General features: G+C 46.1%; 1 protein-coding gene across 2 annotated transcripts in view; it reads right to left on the bottom strand.

The window, feature by feature from the left end:
- The window catches only part of LOC119970193 (UDP-glucuronosyltransferase 2A1-like), a 119,324-nt gene that overhangs the window by 86,138 nt on the left and 19,818 nt on the right, over nt 1-13,368 (bottom strand). The window contains exon 1 of one of the 2 annotated variants that reach the window (XM_038804429.1): nt 10,610-11,350. The exons of the other annotated variant lie outside the window; for it this stretch is intronic. Within the exon in view, the coding sequence (XP_038660357.1) occupies nt 10,610-11,315 (706 nt within the window). The 5' untranslated portion in view covers nt 11,316-11,350. Of the gene's footprint in view, nt 1-10,609; nt 11,351-13,368 lie in introns of those variants that run through there. 2 annotated transcript variants of the gene reach the window in all.

The following is a 13,368-nucleotide window of genomic DNA, read 5'->3' as shown; positions in this document are numbered from 1 at the left end:
TCTGATTAGAGAAGGTAACTGCAATGACCTTCAGGACGAAATACGTTAATCAAATGAACTTTGTAGGCTTTCACTATGCCCCAAAGGAGCTTGGCTGTGATTGCCACTGAGGTCCTAAGGGGAGTAAATCCCTGGAGATACGAATGAACTCCACCCATAATTCCCTTTTGAAATGGGAAAGGAAACACCACTCTCCCACACTAACTGCAGGTTTAAGCTTTGAGGGCAATGTTGCATTGAATTCCCATTGGCTGCAGCATTTCTCTGCAAAGCAAAGAGATTTAATTGTTTCTAAAGCGCTTTTTGAACTTACTGAAAATGTGAAAGTGCTTGCACACCAAGGGGCACGTCTTGTTTTTCCAGTACCTCCTCTATTCTGATCCTTTCTTCTTTGGTGAGATCTTTCAATATTGACAGAGCTCACAATCGCAGCTCACGGAATAAATCAAAATTTCAACCCCTTTTTGTTCTCGTATAATAAACCGTTCAAACTCACCTAAAACCTCACTGTAATACGAGTCCCATTCACGCCACAACCAGTGGTACATCAGGTCGTACATGTTCATGTAAAGGATGTTTTGAACTCTCTCGACAAATGTCATTTTATCAGAAAGTTCTGACATAGCAACAGGTACATAGGAAGGGGGAGCAGGCAGTTGTCCACAGAGCCGCTCAAATGCAGACCCGTAGGAGAATCTCAGAGTGAAAATAAAGGGAATTCCCAGCTTTACAGCCAGAAGCTCACCACAAAGATGTATCGGATCAGACAGCAGAACTGCAAACTTTGATTCTTCCAGTTTTTGCAGCGGTTTGTGGTTCTTGATGATTCTGTCACATATCTGTCTTTTCAGTTTTGTTGCATCTGCGACGATTTTTGCGAATCTTCTACATCCACCCCAGAAGGATAAATGAGTTTGTCGTAGAGCCAGAAGTGCAGAAAGCTCTTCAGAAGATCGTTGTATGTGTCACTGGTAAACGGTACTCTGGTGATATGCATCACTGTAGATACACAAGGGGTTAATGTAAGTACATGTAGACTAGCTAGACACTAGAGGGAGCACCAGAGACATGACACACAGACACTCAACCAATAGGTCAGTAAGATAGGACACGACCAATGGGCATTCACGATACACACAGAGGTGACCAACCCATTACACCAACCCATATATAAAGGACACAGCACACATGATCTTCCCCTTTCCAGTGGAGACACTCAGTGAGTACAGACACAGGGTTGATTCAACATCACACCCACCATGTGGATTGTAGCAGACTGGTTTGTCAGTCTGAGTAGCTATAGAAGGATTAACAGTAGTGGCAAACCCGAGTAGGGGAATTGTAAATAGTTCAATAAACGTGTTGAAGTTATCTCCACGTCGGAACCTTCCTTTGTCAGAGTGCACATCAAGGATGCTGCTTCTGCTACGCCAAGAGCATAACAAGACATGGTACCAGTGAGTAACTGTCTCAATCCATATAGCTACAACTCAGCAAACAGTGACAACCAGCAACAACACCCAGGCAAGATGATCGAGATCCCGGTTCCGCAGCGGCACAAGTGCCACGGCGATCTCCGCGAAAACTGGCGGGCATTCCGGCAAAGGTTTGAGATCTTCCTGGTAGCAGCCGACCTACAAGATGTGGCCGATGCTGAAAAGACAGAGCTTCTGCTCACCATCGCCGGTGCCAGAGCAGAAGAAATCTTTAAAACGTTCAGGTTCCCCGAAGGGCAAAACAAGAGCGACTTCAAGACAGTCCTGGACAAATTTGGTAACTACTGCGAGGAAAACACAATCAAACCAACAGAAAACAGTAAGAGAGGAGCCAGTACTTACCACGAGGCCAAGATCCTGGAGCAGGGAACGACAATTTTGATCGGCGGCCATCTTTGTAAAGGTACTGCACATGCGCAGTTGCGCGAGAAGCGCACAGAACTGGAAGGTCCGTTTGTGCGTGCGCGAAGCAGTACAGGAACAGCAATATGCGCAATCGCTTCCTACGACCGACGTCACACGCTTCGTGACGTCAGAGGTCCCCGGACCACGCCCACTTAAAGGGGAAATGTCCCAAAACACGGAAAAAATTTCTGAAAGCCGTAAAACAAGATTCTTTCACCTGGAGCGACAACACAATGCCTGAATTCAACCAGAAGCTGAAAGTAACCTCTGCAGAACCCTGCAACAAGCAGTTAGCACCTCCCAAAGAGATTATACAGTCCCTGAATACTACGACTCCGACCTTTATTTCTTCTCTGGACATCGCAAGCCCAATGCCAGCTCCGACACAAAAAGTGATGATATGGTCCCAGAAGACTACGACTCAGACGAAGCTTTCACCTTGGGAGGCTACCCCAGTACCAAATCTGAACCACAACTAGACGTGTTGTACATTCAGGACCCCGATGACGAGTTCTTCGGATTTGAGGATCTTCAGCCCAGCACATATGACATCCCGACTCGTGAGTGCCGGATTATGCTGCGGCCTGACACCATGAGACAGAGAGTGGTGCAAGCCCACAGAGAGCGGCCTGCTGCCACACAGAGAGTGGTCCACGCACCACAAAGGGTCCCGGCCTCTGCACAGGAAGCGATGAAAGACTCAACAGCGAGACAACTGCACGTCTCTACACAAGAAGTGACTCCAGTGTCACAAGCCTCCGCAGCAAATTCGTGGACAAACTCCACGATAGAAGCTACGCAAAACTCCAAAGTGCAGTCCTTGCATGAACAAGAACATGAGGGTCTGGCAGCCTCTTCTGAGCAACCAACAGCAGACGATGCAAGTCTGCCACGCTCAAGTGAACAACAGAAAGGCTATGACAGTCTACCACGCTCCAGTGAACAGCAAAGCGACTATGACAGTCCACCCACATTGTTTGAGCCACCAGAAGACTCTAACAGTCTACCCAGCCCAAGTGAACGACAAGAAGACACTGAGGCTCTACCCACTGTATGTGAGACAAGTGACGACGGCATCCCACTTCCCATACAGGATACACTATGTGCGATGTGACAAACCTCAGCTACTGTGTACAGAGGCACTCGACGATCACTGTGAGACCACTGGTGACTCCGGTGACACCACGTTACTTCAAACCTCATTTGCTCGAACTTCTCCACAAGCAAATGCATTCCTGAACGTTTTGACTCCAGACGTGCAGCCTCAAGAAATCTCAGCTGACTCCAGTGAACCTGCAATGACTCCGGATGGGGAGCATCGAAAACCAAAACTGACTCAGGTGAAACAGACCAGACTCCAGATGGGGAGCAACCAAACGCCAAAGCTGATTCAAGTAAGCCGGACATGACTCCAGACGGGGAGCGCCGCGCACTCAGTGAAGGCACGCTCAAGGTGACAGCAGATGCCACAAAGCACGCTAACACGAGTAACTGTGTGAAGGACAATTTCTACACACAGAATGTGGTCCTTCAGCGCAGCAACCACGGCAACAAAACCAACCAACACAACATCACAACCTATGAAAACCATATCGTCGACAGCAAGCACGACAAAGGCTACATCAATGGAACTACAACTGGTACGACATGGTACAACTCTGCCCATGAGGGACACTGTTACTGCTCAGCTCAGTACAATGACATGCCATGGCAGGACGATGCATCTTCCCAATTCCCTGTGCTGCAGTACCAACAGGCAACCTGGCTTTCAGGACAGATGCCATCCAACATCGCTATCACAAGCATCTGAAGAAAAAAATACTCCAAATCAGACAACAAAGTGATTTGACCACTTCTTGGTTCCTGATGCACAGGGACACTGATGGCGTAAAAAGTTACCAACTCAAAAGACATTCGACCATGATAATTGATGAGTTTTGGACTCACACATATGAGTTGGACTTATTGTTTAATGACTGTTACCATAACTTGTACAGAGCATCGTTTATCTACCTGTTTTTTTTGTTCAATTTTCTTTAAGTGTGCAGAAAATATGCAACAAGAAAAAAGGGGGGATGTGGTGATATGCATTACTGTAGATACACAAGGGGTTAATGTAAGTACATGTAGACGAGCTAGACACTAGAGGGAGCACCAGAGACATGACACACAGACACTCAACCAATAGGTCAGTAAGATAGGACACGTCCAATGGGCATTCACGATACACACAGAGGTGACACTACCACAGGGGGGCATTACACCAACCCATATATAAAGGACACAGCACACATGATCTGGCTCTTTCCAGTAGAGACACTCAGTGAGTACAGACACAGGGTTGATTCAATATCACACCCACCATGTGGATTGTAGCAGACTGGTTTGTCAGTCTGGGTAGCTATAGTCGGATTAACAGTAGTGGCGAACCCGAGTAGCAGGATTGTAAATAGTTCAAGAAATGTGTTGACGTTATCTCCACGTCTGAACCTTCCTTTGTCAGAGTGCACTTCAAGGAAGCTGCTTCTGCTACGCCAAGAGCAGAACAAGACAGGTACTTCAAATACTTCACATTTTGTGGGTGAGGGTTCAGAATAGTTTATGTAGAGTGCAGCTGTATGTACAGCCACAGTAATGTCATGGCCCCTCTCGATCAGCTCTTCGATGACGGGTTTTCAATTAATCCAGTGACTAGCTTTGCAGGCCAGATCAGCACATTGTCACTGGCAACCCTTTGACAAAAGACGAACATTATAAACACATGCCTGAGCTGCATTATTGCCGATCCAGAATGGTGTCGAGTCATAAATAACCAACACTGACTTGTCAAATTACATGTTTAAATGTAAATTATTGCTCCTATCAGAATGAATCAGAACAAATTAACCTCATTCACCATCAGACATTAAGCCATGAGAGGGAACAAAGTTCAGTTTTATGTGATAAGGAGATTGCAAATTCAAAATCCAGGACTGGATTCAGAAGTGCCACGATTGGATGCAGGACTTCATTATTCAAACAGTTGTTCGGTAGTAAACAACTTGATTATTGCTGTGTAAGAGGCATGCTGCTGAAGATTTTCATCGTGCATTCAACAAATTTTTGATATGCCTTCCACTTCCAGGGAGGTGGACCCAGCACTTTTCAGGACCAAAAGTGGCTGTCTCGCCACCTGAATCGCCAGATTCACACCTCAGTGTCTCGCCTCTAAGAAGGGGAGCTCCCTGACAACTCACAACCAGTCAACACATGAGCATGGCAAAGCGCAAATCCTGCTCCTCACTCTTGGGGATGCCGACCTGGCTTCTCGACAGCGTAGGTGAGAGACGGAACATCCCATTCCCCTGAGGGAGTTGCAGGGCCAGCAGCAGAGCCACCAATGTCACCTGCCTTCCATCCCCTCATCCAACAAGCGTGCGGCTTACGAAGCCCGCTCATAGAATTTCATAGAATTTACAGTGCAGAAGGAGGCCATTCAGCCCATTGAGTCTGTACCAGCCCTTACAAAGAGCAAACCACTCAAACCCACGTATCTACCCTATCCCCGCAACCCCCACTTGACCTTATTTGGACACTAAGGGCAATTTAGCATGGCCAATCCACCTAACCCGCACATCTTTGGACTGTGGGAAGAAACTGGAGCACCCGGAGGAAACCCACGCACACATGGGGAGAATGTGCAGACTCCACACAGACAGTGACCCAGTCGGGAATCAAACCTGGGACCCTGGAGCTGTGAAGCCACAGTGCTAATCACTTGTGCTACCTTGCTCCTGTCCCCGCAGGAGAAGGCAGCCCATAATAAGCGGGAAAGGGCCAAGATGTGGGGAGAGTAACAGAGAATTGGAATCACCGCCTATGAGGAATGGGTTGGCCTGCGCCATAGAGGTGAGGATCCACTGCCCCTTCACCCAGATAATCTGTCTCAAATGAGTTGTTCATGTCAGACAAAATGGTCCTTACCTCTCACTGACCACATGTACATTGTCTCACAGGATCTCCATCTGCTGGGGTCAGGCCATTCAGAGTCTTTCCCCTCCTGCCACCCAAAAGACCACCTCAGAGGAGAGTTCCGAGGAGACCACTATCGAGGCATCACAGCTGGCACCCCCAGCTGCCACCTGCACAGAGACACACGCCTCGGTGGGCAGGCTTCAGGGGCACAATCTGGTGAGCACCACACAGTTGCCGATGGACATCAGGTGGAGACAGGAACATTCAAGAGAGACAGCAGTCGGAGATCTGCTGGATCCCAGGACTCTGCTGAGTCCCAGGCAGATGCCGAGCCCCTGGCCAAGGTTATCCCAGAGCTGATCCAGATGCTAGGACACAGCATTGAGATTCAGGAGGGCATCATAGAATCATAGAATTTACAGTGCAGAAGGAGGCCATTTAGGCCCATCGAGTCTGCACCGGCCCTTGGAAAGAGCACCCTACTCAAGCCCATGCCTCCATCCTATCCCTGGAACCCAGTAACCCCACCTAACCTTTTGGACACTAAGGGACAATTTGGTATGGCCAATTCATCTAAGCTGCCCATTTAACCCACGCAGACATGGGGAGGACGTGCAGACTCCACAGAGACAGTGACCCAAGCCAGGAATCGAACCTTGGACCCCGGAGCTGTGAAGCAACAGTGCTAACCACTGTGCTACCGTGTCAGCAACATTCCAGCGTGTGCATAGCCGATTGGAGGAGTTCCAAAGTTTATGGGTGCAGGAGATGATGTCGAAAACGCCTGGCACCAAGTCCAAAACTGCTATGGTGGCAACTACAGTGGACGGCTTGGAGCACGAGGTCAGCGTCTTGAGTAGTGGTGCCAAAGGCATGGCTCAGTCTGTGACGACCATGGCTAACGGCCTCAATATCATGTCTCAGTCACTGAGGGACGCCCCATACGCAGGTGGACATTGCCGATGCCCCGCAGAGCATCGCTGAGGGCGTCAACACCATGGTGTAGACAATGGGGAGCCGCCAGGACTGGCAGAGCCAGCTGACGCCAAAACCTCTGGAGCTCACTCCAGCTGCCCCTCTATCCCATTGAGACCCCCAGGGTCATATAGGTACCATCAGGGAGGATAAAGCGCTGGAGGCCAACCAGAGACCTGCCACCAAGGAGGAGACGGCGGTCTTCAGTTTTTCAGAACTCCCTCTTCCTGATACTGGCGCATCTCAAGGGCAGCGGGCAGATCAAGGTGGCACAGTGACGTCTGTGATACTGGTAAGTGGGCCGGGGCCCTCCAGAGGACATCCGCCAAGACCATCAAAGGCCACAGGATACGAAAAGCAGCAAACTGCCTCCACCTCTAAGCGCATCCTGGGGACACACCTAGACATAGAAGTAGACCACGTAAGATCAAGAAGATTGAGATTCACCGATAGGGCAACGGGGGGCGTGGGCACTATCTGTAGATAGGGGGAATGGAACTGGCAAATGTTCGCAATTAGACCCTGTAACACCTGATACATGTGAAACCTCTGTAATGTTCAACTTCACAGTGGGCCCACTTGTATTCCCACCCCCTGTTGATCTCCCCTCTCCCCCACACCTGCCCCCCGATGCAGATCCTGTTCAGAGGATGGGTGTGAGCGCACTGTCAGCAGAAAGACAGGAATCAGATTTTGGCAGAAACTGAGGAGCACCAAAGCTTTCTTCATAGAATTAGTCATCACTCTCCTCCCTTGTATATTGACCCCGCTGAGAGTGCTGACACAGAGCCATCACCCTGGAGTAATGTTACACAGACCCTACGAGGGTGGAAGGACATGCATTGAGTGGAACCCCTTCGTGCTAATGAAGGGCACTCCCTAATGCCCCAGTGGGCGCAAGGCAACATGCATGCCATCAATTACCCCCTGCACCTGGGGTATCCTGGCGACGGTGGCGAACCCTGCAGCCCGGGCATCATGGTGGGCTTGGTCCAGTTCAAATCTATTTTAGTAATCTTGGTTGAGCACTGAATGTTGGCCAGGACACCAAGAAGGGGGCGGTTTTGAGCCTGCATTAGCCAGGCACGGCATCGTCAACACAGGCGCAAAATCTGAAGAGATTCGGAAATCGTGAATCTCGTTGGCGAGGTGGTGATTTCCCATTTCCAACCCCCTCACTGGTGGAGTAACGTGAAAAACATGGCGGGAGCCTGGGAACCTCCCTTTAATACATTAGCATGTCAATAGCATGTTCTTAAATTGCAAGGTGACCACCTCCTGAAACCTGGTATAGACGCAATTCTCAGACTTAAAGATCAATACTTTATGTTACACTCTCTGTAGAGACCAGTATCTATTTTTAAAATCAAAAGGTATACTGAAAGAATGAAGCCACAAGATTCCACAATTCTAAACAGAAGAATTTTTACTAAGAGTCAAGTGAATGAATCGCTAAATATTATCGTAGACATCTATACTTTCAAATCCAGGATGCTCACAAGTTAAATCTGAATCAATAGACACATTGCAGTCCATTATGAACTATTACATATTAATTGGCAGCTAGAGGGGCCTTAACCTATGGCACGTCAGCCTACAGCATATATGTCATCAACTCCATCACATGGTCCTCCAAAACTCTGTCTTCCTTTTGAAGAATTTCAGCTCCTCTCCTTCTAGGAGATAGTCTGATCCCCGGCCAGCAGCAGTGCACAATCAACCCAAGTTCCATGGGAATGGTCTTCACCATTGTGCTCACTTGAATTAAACAAAAGCATGGGGGACCATATCTCCCAGGTACATTCTCCATGGTAACACGATGACCAATCCAGGTTGACCTGCCTGCCAATCAGCACCATTTTCTCATGCAGTATAAATTGTTGCTCCCATTGAGATTTTTAATTCTTCCTTCTGTCCTGATGAGTGCATGACAAAAAGCTTTGACAGCATGGCTCTTTTTTCAGAAACACTCTTGACTGAAAGCTGAACCTCTCAACTCGGTCTGGCTGGCCCCGATCCACCAACGTTATCTTAAAATAACCAAAACAGTTGCAGAAACTCTGATTTTTCCTCAACTTCTGAATCTGGTCTCTGTCTTCTTTGGCTTGCCTGTACCACATCACAATAGACGGCTGCCAACACAATACACTGTTTGAACTCTGCGCTCTGTTTCCAAATGGCTTAGCCACTGCAGATTCTGTTTAAATCTGCCACACTGGTTGCCGTAGGGACTTCTCTAAATGACTCGTCCAAAAACATCACCTTCCACTGTGCAGCACACCCTCAATACTGCATCAGAAATGTCGGCCTAGATTTTGTATTGAAGTATCTGGGGTGGTGCTTTAACCAAAGCTCATACCACTCAGATGGGAGGGTTCTACCCACTGAGCTTCAGCTGGCACCTACTGGATTTCTGGATATCGTCCGTGTAATTCTATCCTCCCACTCGCAAGTCTCCTTTATATTAACATCAGTGTCATATTATTGTGTCCATTTGAGCAGTTATACTCATTAAAGATGGTATGTAAATATTCCTTCTTTTCAAATGATGTCTAAAACAAAGAATGTTGAATACTATATTTAATGATGAGATGTAATGGTCTACGATATAAGTCAAGTGAAAAATTCCCAGATTGCACGTTTGTACTGTGCCTAGTATGCATGAGTGATGGCGAAATGAGTTTAAACTGTACTGAGAATTACATATAACATAGAATCGGGCACTTAACCTTTATGCTCCAGTGAAGCTTCATCCTATCCTTCCTCATCTGATTCTTTCCAAATAACATTTTATTCTCTTCCCCCGTATGGCACAACTTCTCCAGAGAGTATTCTTGATTGTTCGAGGGTTGCCAAACCATGGCTTTGTCACGAGTTTTGCTACAGGCCAAGGCGAGGAGGCAGATTCCAAGTCTACCTCAGCCAGAATAGGGCTTGAATTCCATGCTGCTGAACCACACACTAGCTGTCAAGCCAACTGAGTTAAGCAAGCCCTTTCTAGGCACATCAAGGTCCCTTTGAATGTGTCGATACTATTTGCTGCAACTAATTCCTGTGGAAGTGAGTTCTGTATTTTTGCCACTCCTATGTGTAAAGAAGCTTCTTCTGAACTTCCTGCATGATTTCTTGGTGTCGCTATTATAAATGAAGACCTCTAATTTTGCACTTCCCCACAAGTGGAAACACTGTTTCCGTATCTACTTCACGAAAACTTCCATAATTAGGTCATTATCATCTGTTTTTAAAAGAAAAAGAGACCCAGCATGCCCATCCTTTGCTGACATTAACTGCACATCAACTAACCCAATCCATTCGTCAAGTGACAACTTATTGAAGACGTTTTGGAAATTTAGATGAATCACATGTACTATTTTGTTCCTGTCCACTCATTCTGTTACCGTTTTGAAGCATTCAATTAAGGTTGGTAAAGCCATTTTCCCTTTTGAAATTAATTTGTAATTAATTTTCCTACTTAAAGAAGGGATATATAGTGTGGTTTGCAGAATTTCCTTGGGACCAATTTTTTTTTTGCTGATTTCCACATGTTTTATGTTCTGCTATCGTCTAATGATGTTTTCCTGGAAATTTGAACATAACTTGAGCATGGGAAAGGAGGATTCCCTGGGTTGCATTCAGCGAGAAAACATGGGTTAACAATGCCGAGGATAACATTAACCATATTGTTAAAGCAGCTAGCAAAGAGACAGATCATGTACATCCAAAATTGCTCATGCTAGTTCAATCCATTTGACATCAGGAAGTGAAACTGGTCAACTCACCTAAAGCTTCACTGTAATACGAGTCCCACTCGTGCCAGAACTGTTTGCACACCCAAGCGTACATAAAGGAGTAAAAAACATTTTGAAATCTCTCAGTGAAGGTCATCTTATCGGTAAACTCTGACAGAGCTACGGGTACGTAGGAAGGAGGAGCTGGGATTTGTCCGCAAAGCATCTCCACGGTAAATCCTGGAGTGAATCTCAGAGAGAAAATAAAGGGAATTCCCAGCTTTATAGCCAAAAGGTCACCGCAGTAATGTGCAGGGTCAGCCAACAGAACTTTAAAGTTAGATTCTTGTAGTTTTTGCAGCAATTTCTGGTTCTTTATTATTCCATCACAGATCTGTTTGGCCATTTTTGTTCCATTTCTCATTACCTCAGTTAATGCTGTGTATCTGCCCCAATAGGATAAATTATGTTTGTCGTGGATCCAGAACTGGAGAATGTTCTTCAGAAATCCTTCGTATTTCTCACTCTTAAACGGTACTTCAAATACGGCAAACTTGATGGCTGAGGTTTCAGAATAGTTGATGTAAAGTGCAGCTGTATGTACAGCCACAGTAACATTATGACCCCTCTCGATCAGCTCCCCAATGACAGGTTTTAAATTTATCCAGTGGCTGCCTTCTGCAGGCCAGATCAGCACATTGTCACCAGCAACACTGTGGAGAAAGAGGAACACTACAAACAGATGCCTGAGCTGCATGATGTCCAGCAGGAATGGCTCCGTATAGCAGATATACACTGAGTCCTCAAATCACTCCTTTACATTCACAGCAGAAAGCCGCTCCTATACAAACAAACCAACTCTATTTACCTGAAGGACATTGGCCCTTCAGGGAATAAAGTTCACCATTGCTTTATGAAACAGCAGCAAATTCAAAAGCCAGGTCTGGCATGAAACAAATATTGGATCCGGGTTCAATATATACTGGAAGAGGAAACATAGGCAAGTTCATGGAGAAAGCAAAAGGCTGTGGGACGAATAGCTTGTTCTTTTAAAGAACTGACACAGGCTTGATGGCTCCAGTGGTTGCAGGATTGGAATCCTTTCCAACTGGACTTTAATTCAATTTAACACCCAAAAGCTTTGATGCGACCATCAATTCACTCGAGACATGAGTAGAAGTACACCATGGCTTTAATCAACTTAGAACAGTGCCTGCCTGTGACTGAACCAATACTCAGAACCACCTACAGGTCGACTGCTCTTTTTACCTCCCTTCAAGGGGAGAAGCCATGGGCAGAGCCCATACATGCCCCAACATTTTCCCCTATGGATAATGCCATACATGGCCCATAGGAGAAGCCCACAAGGGCAACAGCATAGCACAGATACAAATACAAGGGCAACAGCACAGATACAAATACACTGGTGGATTATTGGTATAATACATTCACCACAAGCTTCATGGACATAAACTTGCAAACAAACAGGCTAAATCTCAACACAGAGGCAGGCTGTACTGTACGGGGTTAACCTTCAAAGCATGGAACTAAGTCCATACTATGTAAAGACACTGGGAGATTATCACCTCAGACAATCCAACTGAAGAAATAGGGAGGCCTTCAGAGCTAATGGTCCCAGTCAGGAACCATTATACAAACAAATCTGGGAGCCAGAGGGACCTCACCTGAATGGGTCCATTGTTTCGGTCCAGGAAACAACATCGCAATGAATGGACTTGTCTGGAGCAAGGCAGGAACCAGGCTAAAGAGATTTTTTAAAAGCACTGACCATCCAAACAGATCTCTCCAGGAAATATGCTTGGATATTTTCGATTTAATAAAAGATTAAGGCGGTAGGATCTGGCACTGCCGTCACCAAGGAGGATGGGGAAGGGTCAATCTGATTCATGGACCTGCAGTTCGCACTGGAAAGACCAACTGTGTGGGAGTTGTAAATATCAGTCCAACCCGAGGGATATTGGGTTGAGGTTTAAAGATAGTTTAAGGGCGGCAATTAAATCCTGAGGTTGTTTGAGTTGAACCATTTAAGATTCGGGCAGAAATGTGGGGTTTTGCCTGTGGTTGTTCAGTGAAGGCTTTTATTCCTAAGTCATGGTTTATCCTATGTGACTCGGTATTAAAAGTGAGCAATGAGAGATTAGAAAACAAGTTAACAGTCTGGAATTTCCTGTGTATTTATAACCAAGGGCTGGGTACAAAGGTAATACACTGCATACAGGGCTTGGGATTTGTGCACGACTGAGTTACATTCATAAAAACAGTCTAACCAAAGCTCCTCGCTTCTACTTGCTTTTTGATCCCTCGATGCAAACACCTCTCCTCCCATAATGCTACTATGTTACAGCGCCTCACCTTACCGAGTTCCTGCGATGGCACAAGCTCAGAGGCTCTCTTTATATCACAGCCATGTTTTCAGGTGCAACAGAATGACTTTTTCTAATTTAAAAACAGTAAATGCAGGAAATTCTTAGCAGGTCAGACAGCATGAATGGCGAGAGATAAAACAGAGTTAGTGTTTCAGGCGATCTTTCATCTGAATAGACATGTATAATAAGACACTACATCTTTTTCTCACAAATTATTAAATGTAATTAAATTTTAGATGCAAAGGACTTCTTTTTAATTTACAATTTCCAGTGAATGGGCAATTTAGCTGTGGTGAACCACGTATTGCTAATATATATATATTTACTCGTTATTCGTCCGACTGTTATCCACCACTGAAAATATGTTCACTGTTGTTCTTATTCACTGTTACTTACCGTTGTTGTGTTGATGCTTCTGTTGGC

The sequence above is a fragment of the Scyliorhinus canicula genome, chromosome 8, assembly GCF_902713615.1.
Source record: "Scyliorhinus canicula chromosome 8, sScyCan1.1, whole genome shotgun sequence".
Lineage (NCBI taxonomy): Eukaryota > Metazoa > Chordata > Chondrichthyes > Carcharhiniformes > Scyliorhinidae > Scyliorhinus > Scyliorhinus canicula.
Note: the sequence above shows the minus strand (reverse complement) of the source record. Positions and strands in the feature narration are given on the sequence as shown.